The sequence below is a fragment of the Ascaphus truei genome, chromosome 2 (genome assembly GCF_040206685.1).
Source record: "Ascaphus truei isolate aAscTru1 chromosome 2, aAscTru1.hap1, whole genome shotgun sequence".
NCBI classification, from domain to species: domain Eukaryota; kingdom Metazoa; phylum Chordata; class Amphibia; order Anura; family Ascaphidae; genus Ascaphus; species Ascaphus truei.
This window is the reverse complement of record NC_134484.1, coordinates 483215547-483228788: the sequence shown is the minus strand read 5'-3', so window position 1 is coordinate 483228788 and position 13242 is coordinate 483215547. Positions and strand designations below refer to the sequence as shown.

General features: G+C 48.7%; 1 protein-coding gene across 1 annotated transcript in view; it reads right to left on the bottom strand.

The window, feature by feature from the left end:
• LOC142488027 (uncharacterized) overlaps positions 1 to 13242 on the bottom strand; it is a 30895-nt gene that overhangs the window by 2729 nt on the left and 14924 nt on the right. Inside the window, exons 3-5 of the mRNA XM_075588372.1 lie at positions 7019 to 7356; positions 6618 to 6731; positions 5764 to 5877 (exon numbers count right to left, since the gene is read on the bottom strand). Coding sequence (XP_075444487.1) covers positions 5764 to 5877; positions 6618 to 6731; positions 7019 to 7037 — 247 coding nt within the window. The 5' untranslated portion in view covers positions 7038 to 7356. The remainder of the gene's footprint in view (positions 1 to 5763; positions 5878 to 6617; positions 6732 to 7018; positions 7357 to 13242) is intronic.

Genomic DNA, 13242 nt, shown 5'->3' with positions numbered 1-13242 from the left:
CACAGTAAAGAATACAATAACAATAAACTTAAATAGACTCATAAGGACAATAAAAATTAAATGAAAAAGCATAACATTTAAAAGTGGATATGATGTGGTGCGAATAAAATTATCTTATATTAAATTAACTGTAACACCAAATAATATAATCACGTAATAACATACATATAATAAACTCAACTACCAAGGCAAAAAACAATTTGAATCTTGATAAGGGGAATATACATAATGAATAAGCTGTAAATAAATAAACCGCACTGAGAAAATTGCCACAGTAAGGATACAATACTACTCATCAAATGTGACTAGAGAGAGACACATGTGTATCTCAATGATAGAAACAAATGTATATGTAGCAGGGTCCCCCCTGGCCCCCTTACTTGTGTCCGGTTGCGGGGACGAGCGCGTTTCCGGGGGCTCCCGGCGACATCAGTAATAGGGTGTCACCATCTTGTGTGTTTGCGCATGCGTGGTGCGCATTTGCAGTCGCGGCGGCCATTACACATAGTGCAGGAAAGTGTAGGGAGACAGGAAGGCCCCCTAGATGTTGCGCATGTGCAGGAAAGTGGCGCGGTGGCCATTACTCTAGCGCAGGCGCAGATAGAGAGAGGTAGGCAGCCATTAGAGAGGCGCCCATGCGGTCCTCATATTGAAAAGCCCCAGAGGGGACTAAAACTCCCAGCAGCCTCTGGGACTGCCCTATGATCCCTGTCACATGCAGCCAGACAGCCAGTAGAGATTGCAGCTTCTATGTGCTATGAGTCATTCAGGCTGAGGAGACAGTGGGAGAAGGAAGGGGGTCAGAGAGCTGCGAGCTTCTGCCCTAGGCCAGAAATCCCCCGGGCTAGAGCTGAGGCCCTGACTCCCCACTAGTGAGGGTGGGTGTTCATAGGGACAGGCCCTTAGGTAAGGACCCTGTGCCCCTTCAGCTGTGTGCTAGGTAGGGACCTAGTGAGAGAGGCCCTGCTGCTGTTCCTTAGTGCAGGGACACAGTGATAGTGTTTGCTGCATGTTCCTGTATGCTGTGTTGCTGATCCAGAGACTGTCCTTACGGTGGGACGTCCGGCTGGACCCAATCCCACGCGGAGGTACAGATCAGCGCTGGACCAAGCGGAACCAGTAGACCCTTTGCGAAGACACCCAGGTGCCGGAGCACCTGGGCAGGTATTTACACCCTTCCACACGTGCACCAACTTTAACTTGCTCCTCACATGTGACAGGCCTGTTCAAACACTTGGGTGGGCTTGGACTCTTTGGACACTGGGTTGGGAAGGGGCTAAGAAGGGTATAGCCCAGTTAGGGGCAAGGTTATAGCTGCCAGCTTGTGGCAGAGGGTGGCCTATATACTGTTGTGTATGCTGATGTTGCACTGTTATATATGATACTATTGTGTTGTGTTGCTCGTCCAGTAAATCTTTTAGCCATAACCCTGGTGTATGTGGTTTCTGGGTGGGATCCTATGCTAGGGCTATTCTACACTCCTAAAGAATCCTACATAGGTGAAGGTGCTGATTAACGAGAGAACATTCCAGAGAAGCACCCCAGGTTCCCATCAGCGGAGGCTCAGGCCTCCTGTGAACCTGCAGGTATATGCACCACACCTGGTAACATATAGGTTCCCCCTCACATGCACTCTATCTGCGATTGGGGTAGGGGGAATACCCGTTATATATATAAAAAACACACAGTATTATATAACCTGAGAATGGACAAAGGAATAATATAGCTTAGAGAAAATGTTTTAGGTCCCATTCTGTATTAATCCCAACAGGGGATAGAGAATTAAGTGAGTGGGTCCAAAACATCTCACGCTGATTAAGCTGTTTAATTCTATCACCCCCTCGTGAAGGGACAGGTATAGATTCAATCCCCTCGTGTAGGAACAGGTATAGATTCAATCCCCTCGTGTAGGAACAGGTATAGATTCAATCCCCTCGTGTAGGAACAGGGATAGATTCAATCCCCTCGTGTAGGGACAGGTATAGATTCAATCCCCTCGTGTAGGAACAGGTATAGATTCAATCCCCTCGTGTAGGAACAGGTATAGATTCAATCCCCTCGTGTAGGGACAGGTATAGATTCAATCCCCTCGTGTAGGAAGAGGTGTAGGATTCAATTGCTGAAAAATGAAAGGTGGACAAGTTTCCCAATGTACAATGTGTAAAATATGTTTGGAAACTGGGAGCATCTGATCTAGTTTTTTAATAGAACGAATGTGCTCCATAATTCTGACCTTCACTGGTCTGAATCCTCGACCACAACCGCAGGTTAAGTAATAAATCACAAAATTACAATGAATAAAATCTGGAATTGTGTGTGTTTTCTTACTTTGTACAATATCAATAGATATGATAGGATTGGCATAGCAACAAATACACATTTACCACATTTGAAAAAAAAAAAAAAAAGTGTATTAAATTTGATTCATGAACACAGTCTGACCTGGAGGTAAATAAACTAGGCGAAAGATAGTTTGCCAAGGATTTAGCCTTCTAAATGCAAATATTGGTCCTTGTTCAATTGGCTCTAAGGTCTTCCTCCAAAGTGAGCACTTCCCAATGTTTCTGGATGTTTGAGCGGATTTGATCTATGCCGTGTAATAAACAGCAGATTGGATCCTTCGGGAGTTCCCTGGTCTCTCCTTGATTTAAACCCCCTGCCTAGAACCAGTCGAACCATAAGACAGTAACTCAGCATGAGTACAGAGTTTGGCATTCATGTAGGCCTCATCTGTATCCCTGTTCTGCAGCCCCTGACAGAAAATCTGTTTGCCAATTCGGTGGCTGTTGATCAAAAGAATCCTCGTTAGAGCAAAGCCGCCTTAGGCGGGGGAATTGGCCCTTGGGTATACCACGGATGAGTGAACTGGGGTGATTGCTATCCGCTTTAAGAAAGGTATTTCTGGAATTCTGTTTCCTATAAATGTCAGTCTGTATTTCTCCTGTAAGGTCAATAAATAAAGTGATATCTAAATAATTTATGTGATTAATATGAGGTTCATAAGTAAAGTTAAGATTCAACATATTGGAATTAAGAGTATTAATGAAAGTGTCCAGTGAATGTGAATCCCCTTCCCAAATTATAATCAGGTCATCAATATAACGCTTGTAAAAAATAGCTACACACAAAGAGGAACTCCCGCACAGCTGAGAAGGTGAACCACGGTGAGGTGCTAACTAGGTAAGGGAGATAGAGTATACAAGAGAAAAGGGAGACCTGGTATATACTGTAAGCACTCAATCACTGCTAATGTATAGTGATAATATTAAAATACTTTATTATCAAACAATGAATAAAATAATGGGGTTTAAAATAAAGGGCAGATCAAACAGCACGTGACTGTGAATCTTATATAACATAGCTGTGACAGCTACGTAGATGGAACATATGGGGGATCCTTGATAGATATTCAGGAGTTCCTGTAAGTATTCATGCTGTAAGTATACTGCCTACTATTGATATAGTAATAGGACCAATGTAAGACCGCTATTCTAAAACTGTTCTACACTGTGCTGATAGCAAAAACTGTACAACCACTCATGTGAATGGTAGATGCAGACACATTAAGTGGTATGGATGGTATATCTTAGGCAACACCTGCGCAATGCGAGTGGTATATATGAATATGTGGTTACCTATGTGATAGAAACACTAGCCACAGAAAGGCCCCTAATTGACGAGAGGGTAGGTAAGCTTAACCCCCTAGCACCCGACAATAGCAGCTGTTAGCTCCGTGGGAGGTAACACATTAAGCACTTGAGAAAAATATCCCCGTATGCTATGTATAGCAATGAGAACAGGAAAAGGCAATTCAGGTCAATTAGCCAATAAAGTAACTTTATTACCATTCATAAAGTTAAGCTATATCTAAAGACTGGATATTATTGTGTATCTAGTGACCCTAAATGAGAGGGTATTGTTTAAGCTGGGGAACCAGGTTAGTTAGGGAAGGGTCCCTTGAATTTGTTTTATCGCATCTATTGATGGTCAGATACCTAGCATCTATTAGAGAGGCTGATACTACTGTATAGTTAGATCCCTAAAAAGGGATAGGTGTTACTTTTATGGTTTCTTTAAGCGACGGTGTTTGAAATGTTTAGTGTCACTTATTTATTATTTATTTATAAAACATTTTACCAGGAAGTACTACATTGAGAGTTACCTCTCGTTTTCAAGTATGTCCTGGGCATAGAGTTAAGACACTAATATGAGTAAACCGCTGAAGGTTAATGGCTGAGTGCCTCAAACATGTATCTATTGAATCTGCAGTCCCTTAGTGGGACGAAATAAAACAGGCAAAAGCCTGGAGTTACGCAATATATTGCTACCTCATATTCTTGCATTTTTTCTAAATAAACCCTAGAAGACTGGTAAGAGCCCAGACAGACGTCAGCGCTATGCAAGGGTGGCGTTTGTCACATGGTGGAGAATGTGGGTCGACACTAAAAGTCTGTGGGTTTACAAATAAATGCGGGGGTTTAAAATGGCCGCCCAGCCGAAGAAAGTACAGACTCTGTGAGTAAAGTCTGTCCTAATGTGTATGACTACCAGTTCTGCATACAGCATACATAGGGAAAAGTGTGAAAAGTATTGACGCAATAGCACCCCCAGAGGTCAGGGTGAAGAATACACCTGAAAGTGCAAAAATGGAGGAAAAATGTGTTTAATATCTCATGTGTCTGATCACACAAAGTGGTGTCCTTTCAGGAATGAGAGTCTGAGAACCCAGTGTGTCCCCGTAGAGCAGTATGAGAGGGAGCACGAGAAGGTCCAGAAACTGAAGCAAGAACCAGAGGAGCAGAGATGCTGCTCCATCCCCAACAGTCAGGATGACCAGGAGAAAGAAACCTGGGAAAGGCAAGCTGATTGGACCCTAGCAACGAGATTAGTAGAGGCGTAGACGTAATGAAGACAGAGTTCCTAAACGTAATGAGAGATGCGTTCATGCACACAGAGCCAGCGCCAGGAAGAGATGGAGGCTCTGAGAGCAGAATTGCGAGATGTACGCAAGGAACATGATTCTCTCACAAGTGGACTAAACGTATTGAAAAGGGAGAAAAACATTCAAATTATTCAGAAGCCCTGCAAATCTCTTATCCAAAGAAGAAGGGAAAGAGAAAATTATCGGCGTATACGCGCCACAACGTTCGTCCCACAGGCTGCCTACAGAGGGATGAAAACCCGTCAGTTTAATCATCTAGTTCTCTCTCACCTGCTATCCTAATTAAGGAACAGGTATTTATGGCAGCTAGGTTTGCTGCTTCATTTTCTCTCCTAGAGCCTGGAGGCTGGGGGCACGCTGCTCCCCTGTATGCAGTTCGGGGAGGACGCCCTCATCATGACCTTCACTGTCCGGAAGAATTGCCTGGACTCTTGGGACGCTGTCCCCCATCTATCAGTTAAGCTATGTCTAAAGACTGTGGCTATTATTGCGTATCTAATGACCCTAAATGAGAGGGTATTGTTTAAGCTGGGGAACCAGGTTAGTTAGGGAAGGGTCCCGTGAATTTGTTTTTCCAAATGCGTTTTATTGTATCTATTGATGGTCAGATACCCATAACTCTGCAATTCCAACCTTTTATACGTGTTTGACAGCCATATTACACTTCTAACTCTGCTGCATGTGGCTTGTCCCAGAACACCCAGCAGGCCTGGGGACTTCCTATGAGAGGGAATGAACCATGAATATTCACTAAATGTGACCATGCGCCTTGTAACAAGATAACATCCCTTTGTGGAGACAAAAGGGGAAAAGGTACTCACCAGACACAGGAAATGGAACAGTTTCACTCTTTATTGGGGTCAGGTGTTCCTCTGTGTTCGGCTCTTCCTTCTCTGACTTAATCTCTAAACTCTCCAGTACAACCACTGGGAAACCTGGCAATAAGATAAGGAAAATCCATCATGTAAAGCTGGGAGTGGGGGCTCTTCTTGTGATATCTGTATACAGAAATACTCTATACTGATTCTATGGGGGAGGGGTGAAGTGAATGATTTTACTTTGCTATTAACCCTTTGAGTACTGAAGAAGTTCTTACCCTCAAGTGCTGAAAACATTTTGGAGCTACCAATGTTCAAACCTCAATAACAATAATATTCCCAATATAACCTTAGAACAGCGGTGGGCAAACTGGGGGTGCACAACCCCCAAGGGGGCGCGAGATTACCGGCGGGGCGCGCACGGTTTACAGATGTCCAGCGTGCTTCCCGAAGGCACTTAAATTAAGTGCCGGGGAAGCAGCGAAGGCCTCTGTAAACCATACTAACCTTGATTCAGCCGGCATCTGGAGACGCGGCACCATGGCAACGCGGGCGCAAATGACGCCGCTGGGTTATGTGACGTCACGTTGCTATGGCAACGTGCCGTCACGACGCCCAGACGCCGTGAATCAAGGTAAGGAGGAGGGAGGGGGGCGCGCGGAGAGGAGGACATCCTGCAGGGGGGCGCAGGGAAAAAAGGTTTGCGCCCCCTGCCTTAGACAAATGATTTTTTTCATTAGGACAAGTATCTTATAATTGTATGCACGCTTTAATATTATTTCCCAAAATGATGTACACATTTCCGTCCATTTTTAAACATACTGAATAAAGACAAGTGAGGATGTAAGGGTACCTACAACAAACAGGAAATGCATCTATTTCTTCCTTTATTGGGGCAAGATATTCCTCTGTGTTCGTCTCTTCTTTCTCTGACTTAATCTCTAACCTCTCCAGAACATCCACTGGGAAACCTGGCAACAAGAAAAGGAAAACCCATCATGTAAAGCTGGGAGTGGGGGCGCTTCTTGTGATATCACCTCCTCTGATATTGGTATAATATAATACCTCTTGTAAAGAAATGTATTACTAGCCCTTCTGGCAGAAAATAACAGAGGTGAAGATATATTGTCTTCTTACCTGCTGATGGTTCTATAAGAAAACAGGATTAGTTTGGGTGTTTGACTCACATAACTGCAAAATAACCAGATATTCCCTCCTTGCAGATTTCAAAGACACCAACAAAAATTTCTCTACTCACTTAACAAGTGTGGATCCATGCTGGCAGTGGGCAGTGCTGCTCTGGGAGGTGCTGGTAGTGGGCAGTGCTGCTCTGGAGGTGCTGGCAGTGGGCAGTGCTTCTCTGGAGGTGCTGGCAGTGGGCAGTGCTGCTCTGGAGGTGCTGGCAGTGGGCAGTGCTGCTCTGGAGGTGCTGGCAGTGGGCAGCGCTGCTCTGGAGGTGCTGGCAGTGGGCAGCGCTGCTCTGGAGGTGCTGGCAGTGGGCAGCGCTGCTCTGGAGGTGCTGGCAGTGGGCAGTGGTCCTCTGGAGGTGCTGACCAGAGGTTACTTAATCTATATGTGTTGGGTTTTAGAATGTGCCTGTATATAAAACAGAATTGAAATGATTAACCTCAAAGGAGTCGGAGAAGACAGGGGCACCAAAAAACACACATGGTCCATCCGCAAACAGACACTTCATTTCAAACACTGCAAAACTTTAATGGCTCAGGATTGTGTCACATCATAACCATCTAGAAAAGTATAAAGAGAGTCGGAGATTAGCAGCCAAAAGACCAGTAAAGTCCTCATAGTGTAACATAGTAACATACTGTACTGTTCCATAGTATGAATAAAAAGCAGATACTGTACATGAGTGAGACTTTGATAAATGCTCCCGATACTCTCTCAGGTCCAGCAGTTCTGCTCCATACTGACACAGTCTCGCTTTCCTATTTCATACGGTGAGAAGTGGGTAATGCAGAGGAACCAGTGCAGTAACTTCCCCTCACCTTACCCCACCATAATAAATAGGGGGGTTTGATCCCTCGCACCCTCATTAATTTGTTCCTCGATCACCTCCAGTTTCTCACATTCAACTCATTTGTACCTGGCAGGACATTCTTATATAAAGGAATGCCTGGGGAAACAGTGACATTTTACTCACTGATTATTTATTTTCCCCTGGTCTCTCAATGTCAGCACATGACATGAGGGAATAGGCTCTGCCCATCTGAAGGTAGGACACAGACTTCTGACCTGCTCACACCCTTATAAGCCCGTCCTATTATGACGGGATCACTGCTTCCCGACCCAGATAATTTCCAGAGGAATAGTTATATTCTGATACTGAATCATAAGCACTATTCTCTGAGTTATATCTGTGGAACGTATCTACACGTATAATACAAGTATTGTAAACAAAATAAGACAGTCTGTCTGTGAGTGGGTTTATTGGCTTTGCATCACATCCCAGGCTATGTTTAAAAACTATGGAAAATAGCTGAAGCGCTCAAATGCAGGTATATCTCAAAATGATAATAAGCCAGACCACTGTACCAGGGTACTAACAATTGATATAGTACCTATTGTGTCATATAATGGGTACTATCCTCCTGAAGACAGGTGGTGTGTGGTGCAACCCACTCACCATCAGTCTCATTGGCAGGTTCCCCTGAAAAATATGCAAATACTCACATCCTGGTAGGGCAGGCAGGCAGGCTGTGCAGCTACTCAATGCAATACAGGGAAAAGGGAGACCAAAAAGCGCACCAGCACAAACGGAGCAGGAAGAAACCAGGACAAAAAAATGATTAAAAGGGCACTTTAATGTGGCAAAAGACCCATCCAATGCATTTCGAACGTCTCAGCGTTCTTTTTCAAGAATCCTTGAAAGCATATTTAAAGCAGCAAGCATTGGCTAAAGGGTTTTCCATGTAATAATGGACTTGACAAAAGTGGCACTGTGTGCTCATTTGCATGTCATTTTCCAGAATCTCTTGCTGCAAAATATATATATACAGATCCCCTGGCAGAGAAAGAATGGCCGGTCGTTGGGGGCGGGCTCATATAGAGCCTGACCGCGCGCCCACAAAGCCTGGGAGCGCGCGCCAATCAGCTGTCTGGTAGGGGGAGTTTTTTTTTTCCAGCGCGAGCCCGCCCCGGGCGTGTAAATGTATAGGATTGTCGAACACTGTATATGTATGTGTGTGTATATATATATATATATATATATATATATATATATACACATATACATATACAGTGGTTGACAAATCACCAAAAAATCTACTCGCCCGGGGCGAGCAAATGTATAGGTTTGTCGAACACTGTGTATATATATATATATATATGTAAATACAACTGTATGCTCATCGGCATGTCTTAGGCAGGTCTGCAACCCCGCCTTTCCCCATTATCACCCAGCACTTACATACATATACAGTGTTCGACAATCCTATACATTTACACGCCCGGGGCGGGTGGATTTAACCCCCGGGCGAGTAAACATTGGCCCAAGCAGCACACGTGGTTGTTTTTTTAAATTTCCCTGCTCGCGCTAAAATTTCCCTGCTCGCGCTGAAAAAAAAAAAACTCCCCCTACCTGACAGCTGATTGGCGCGCGCTCCCAGGCTTTGTGGGCGCGCGGCCAGGCTCTATATGAGCCCGCCCCCAACGAGCGGCCATTCTTTCTCTGCCAGGGGATCTGTTGGAGGGTAAGTACTCTCCATGCTGCGGCCCCTCTGCTCCTTCCCTGCCTCCTGCAAGACAACCCATGCGGTCCCCACAACCCGCGGCCCTCTGCTCCTGTCCTCTGCCGCGCCTTTGCGTTAGCTCTCCCTCCTCCTGTCCGCTTCCCCTCCTGCCCCCCCCTCCTTCTGTCCCCCTCCCCTCCTCCTGTCCCCTTCCCCTCCTCTCGTCCTGTCCCCTTCCCCTCCCCTCGTCCTGTCCCCTTCCCCTCCCCTCGTCCTGTCCCCTTCCCCTCCCCTCCTCCTGTCCCCTTCCCCTCCCCTCCTCCTGTCCCCTTCCCCTCCCCTCCTCCTGTCCCCTTCCCCTCCCCTCCTCCTGTCCCCTTCCCCTCCTGTCCACCGATCGCTGCCCGGGGCGAGAGGTCCCCACTGCTGCAGCCCGGTTGGCATACAGGGGGGGGGCCTCACCACGTGCCTTCTACCCTGCCGCCTCCCCAAAGATTACACAGCCCAGCTATCTTCATGACGGCGCATGAGGTGAGGTGTGTGTGGTAGGAGATGCCGGTCTGTATGAGGTGAGGTATGGGGCGGGGGGGAAGCCATGCCCGTCTGCCCGCCCGACAACTAGCTTCATGCCGCCGCAGGGTGGGGGAGATGCTGGCAAACCTGCGCAGCAAACCTGTGGGAAATGCCGGCGAGGGGAGCAGGGCAGTGGTGCCCGCTGGGGGACACCTCGTTAAGTGACTCCCCCCCACCCTGCCTACTCCCCAAAGCTTCCACTACCGCGTGAAGTATAGGGGGGGGTGTCGGCCTGCCCCCCCCCCCCAACGAGCGGGAGATGGGCGCGGGTGGGTGGGGGAGGAGCGTGGTGGTGGTGGTGTTGGTCGCTGCCTTTCCCCCCCCCCCCCGTGTGTGTGTGTGTGTGTATATGGGAGAATGGGTGTGTGTGTGGGAGAATGTGTGTGTGTATATATATATATGGGAGAATGGGTGTGTGTGGGAGAATGTGTGTGTGTGTATGGGAGTATGTGTGTGACACCAGAGGTACTCCCCCCAGTCAGTCACCCCCCCCAGTCAGTCAGACCCCCCCTCAGTCAGTCACCCCCCTCAGTCAGTCACCCCCCCCCTCAGTCAGTCACCCCCCCCCTCAGTCAGTCACCCCCCCTCAGTCAGTCACCCCCCCTCAGTCAGTCACCCCCCCACCCCCAGTCAGTCACCCACCCAGTCAGTCACCCCCCCTCAGTCACCCACCCCCCCCATCAGTCACAACCCCAGCCAGTCACCCCGCCAGCCAGCCAGTCACCCCGCCAGCCAGTCACCCTCTCTCTCTGTGTATCACCCACCCTCTGTGTCTCCCCCCTCTATGTCTCCCCCCCACAACCTCTCTCTCTCCTCCACACTCCCTCTCTCTCTCCCCCACATTCTCCCTCTCTCTCTCCCCCCCACACTCTCCTTCTCTCTCTCTCCCCCCCACACTCTCCCTCTCTCCCCCCACACTCTCCCCCTCTCCCCCCCACACTCTCCCCCTCTCCCCCCCACACTCTCCCTCTCCCCCCCCACACTCTCCCTCTCTCCCCCACACTCTCCCTCTCTCCCCCACACTCTCTCTCTCTTTCTCTCCCCCACACTCTCCCTCTCTCCCCCACACTCTCTCTCTCTCTCCCCCACACTCTCTCTCTCTCTCTCCCCCACACTCTCTCTCTCTCTCTCCCCCACACTCTCCCTCTCTCTCCCCCACACTCTCCCCCCCACACTCTCCCTCTCTCTCCCCCCCCCACTCTCCCTCTCTCTCCCCCCCCACACTCTCCCTCTCTCTCTCTCCCCCACACTCCCCCTCTCTCCCCCACACTCTCCCTCTCTCTCCCCCCCACACTCTCCCTCTCTCTCCCCCCCCACACTCTCCCTCTCTCTCTCTCCCCCACACTCCCCCTCTCTCCCCCACACTCCCCCTCTCTCCCCCACACTCCCCCTCTCCCCCACACTCTCTCTCTCCCCCACACTCTCTCTCTCCCCCACACTCTCTCTCTCCCCCACACTCTCTCTCTCCCCCACACACTCTCTCTCCCCCACACACTCTCTCTCCCCCACACACTCTCTCTCCCCCACACTCTCTCTCTCCCCCACACTCTCTCTCTCCCCCACACTCTCTCTCCCCCCCACACTCTCTCTCCCCCCCACACTCTCTCTCCCCCCCACACTCTCTCTCCCCCCCCACACTCTCTCTCCCCCCCACACTCTCTCTCCCCCCCACACTCTCTCTCTCCCCCACACTCTCTCTCTCTCCCCCACACTCTCTCTCTCTCCCCCACACTCTCTCTCTCTCCCCCACACTCTCTCTCTCCCCCACACTCTCTCTCTCCCCCACACTCTCTCTCTCCCCCACACTCTCTCTCTCTCCCCCCCCACACTCTCTCTCTCCCCCACACTCTCTCTCTCTCCCCCACACTCTCTCTCTCTCCCCCACACTCTCTCTCTCCCCCCACACTCTCTCTCTCTCCCCCACACTCTCTCTCTCTCACCCCCACTCTCTCTCACCCCCACTCTCTCTCTCTCACCCCCACTCTCTCTCTCTCACTCTCTCTCTCACCCCCACTCTCTCTCTCACCCCCACTCTCTCTCTCACCCCCACTCTCTCTCTCTCACCCCCACTCTCTCTCTCTCACCCCCACTCTCTCTCTCTCACCCCCACTCTCTCTCTCTCACCCCCACTCTCTCTCTCTCTCACCCACTCTCTCTCTCTCTCACCCACTCTCTCTCTCTCACCCACTCTCTCTCTCTCACCCACTCTCTCTCTCTCACCCACTCTCTCTCTCACCCACTCTCTCTCTCTCACCCACTCTCTCTCTCTCTCACCCACTAACTCTCTCTCTCACCCCCTCTCTCTCTCTCTCTCTCTCTCCCCCCCACTCTCTCTCTCACCCCCTCCACTCTCTCTCTCTGTCACCCACTATCTCTCACACTCTGGATCTCTTACTTACCCTATATATCTTAACTGCCCTATACTACACCAAAATAACCTATACTGCTGTCTTCCAGATCTGACTCAAGCTTCACACAGAAGACATCGGAATCCCCCCTAACCCAGAAGACAGGTAAGGAACACATCCCCTCCAATGTATAACATTGCGGGAATGAGGGTACCTGGACATTGAGGGACTGCGGATCAGGTAAGATCCCAGGCGGGATTACTGCTTTAGATATTGTGAAGCGGGGACGTCCAGACACTGGTTAAGGGGTTCAGGAAACTAGTCATTCACATCTAGCTTTTATTTCTCACACACACACACACACACACACACACACACACACACACACACACACACACACACACACACACACACACACACACACGACTAATTGTAGTATAATGTAATACAATAAATACATTTATGTCAAAAACGAATGTTCTGACTAGGAATTTATTAAATTTATTTTATTTATATATTTTATTTTAAAGCGGGGTTGGGGGCGGGACTAGGGGTGGAGTTGGGGGCAGAGTTGGAGGGCGGAGTTGGGGGCGGGAATAAGGGCGAGTAGATTTTTTGGTTGGGCGAGTAGATTTTTGGGTGATTTGTCGAACACTGTACATACAGTAGAGGCAACTCTTATTCGAACAAAAACCAGTGGCAATTCCCCAAAAAACCCAGGAAACACCCAGGTACATTCTGAATACATGCCTTAAACTTTCCTTAAACTAGCCTCAGCATTTCTGCATTGATTAATGGCCTATCAGATTAACAGCGGGGGTCCCTGGCAGTCCCATTCAAACTGAATTGGACTGCCAGGGATCCCTGCTGTG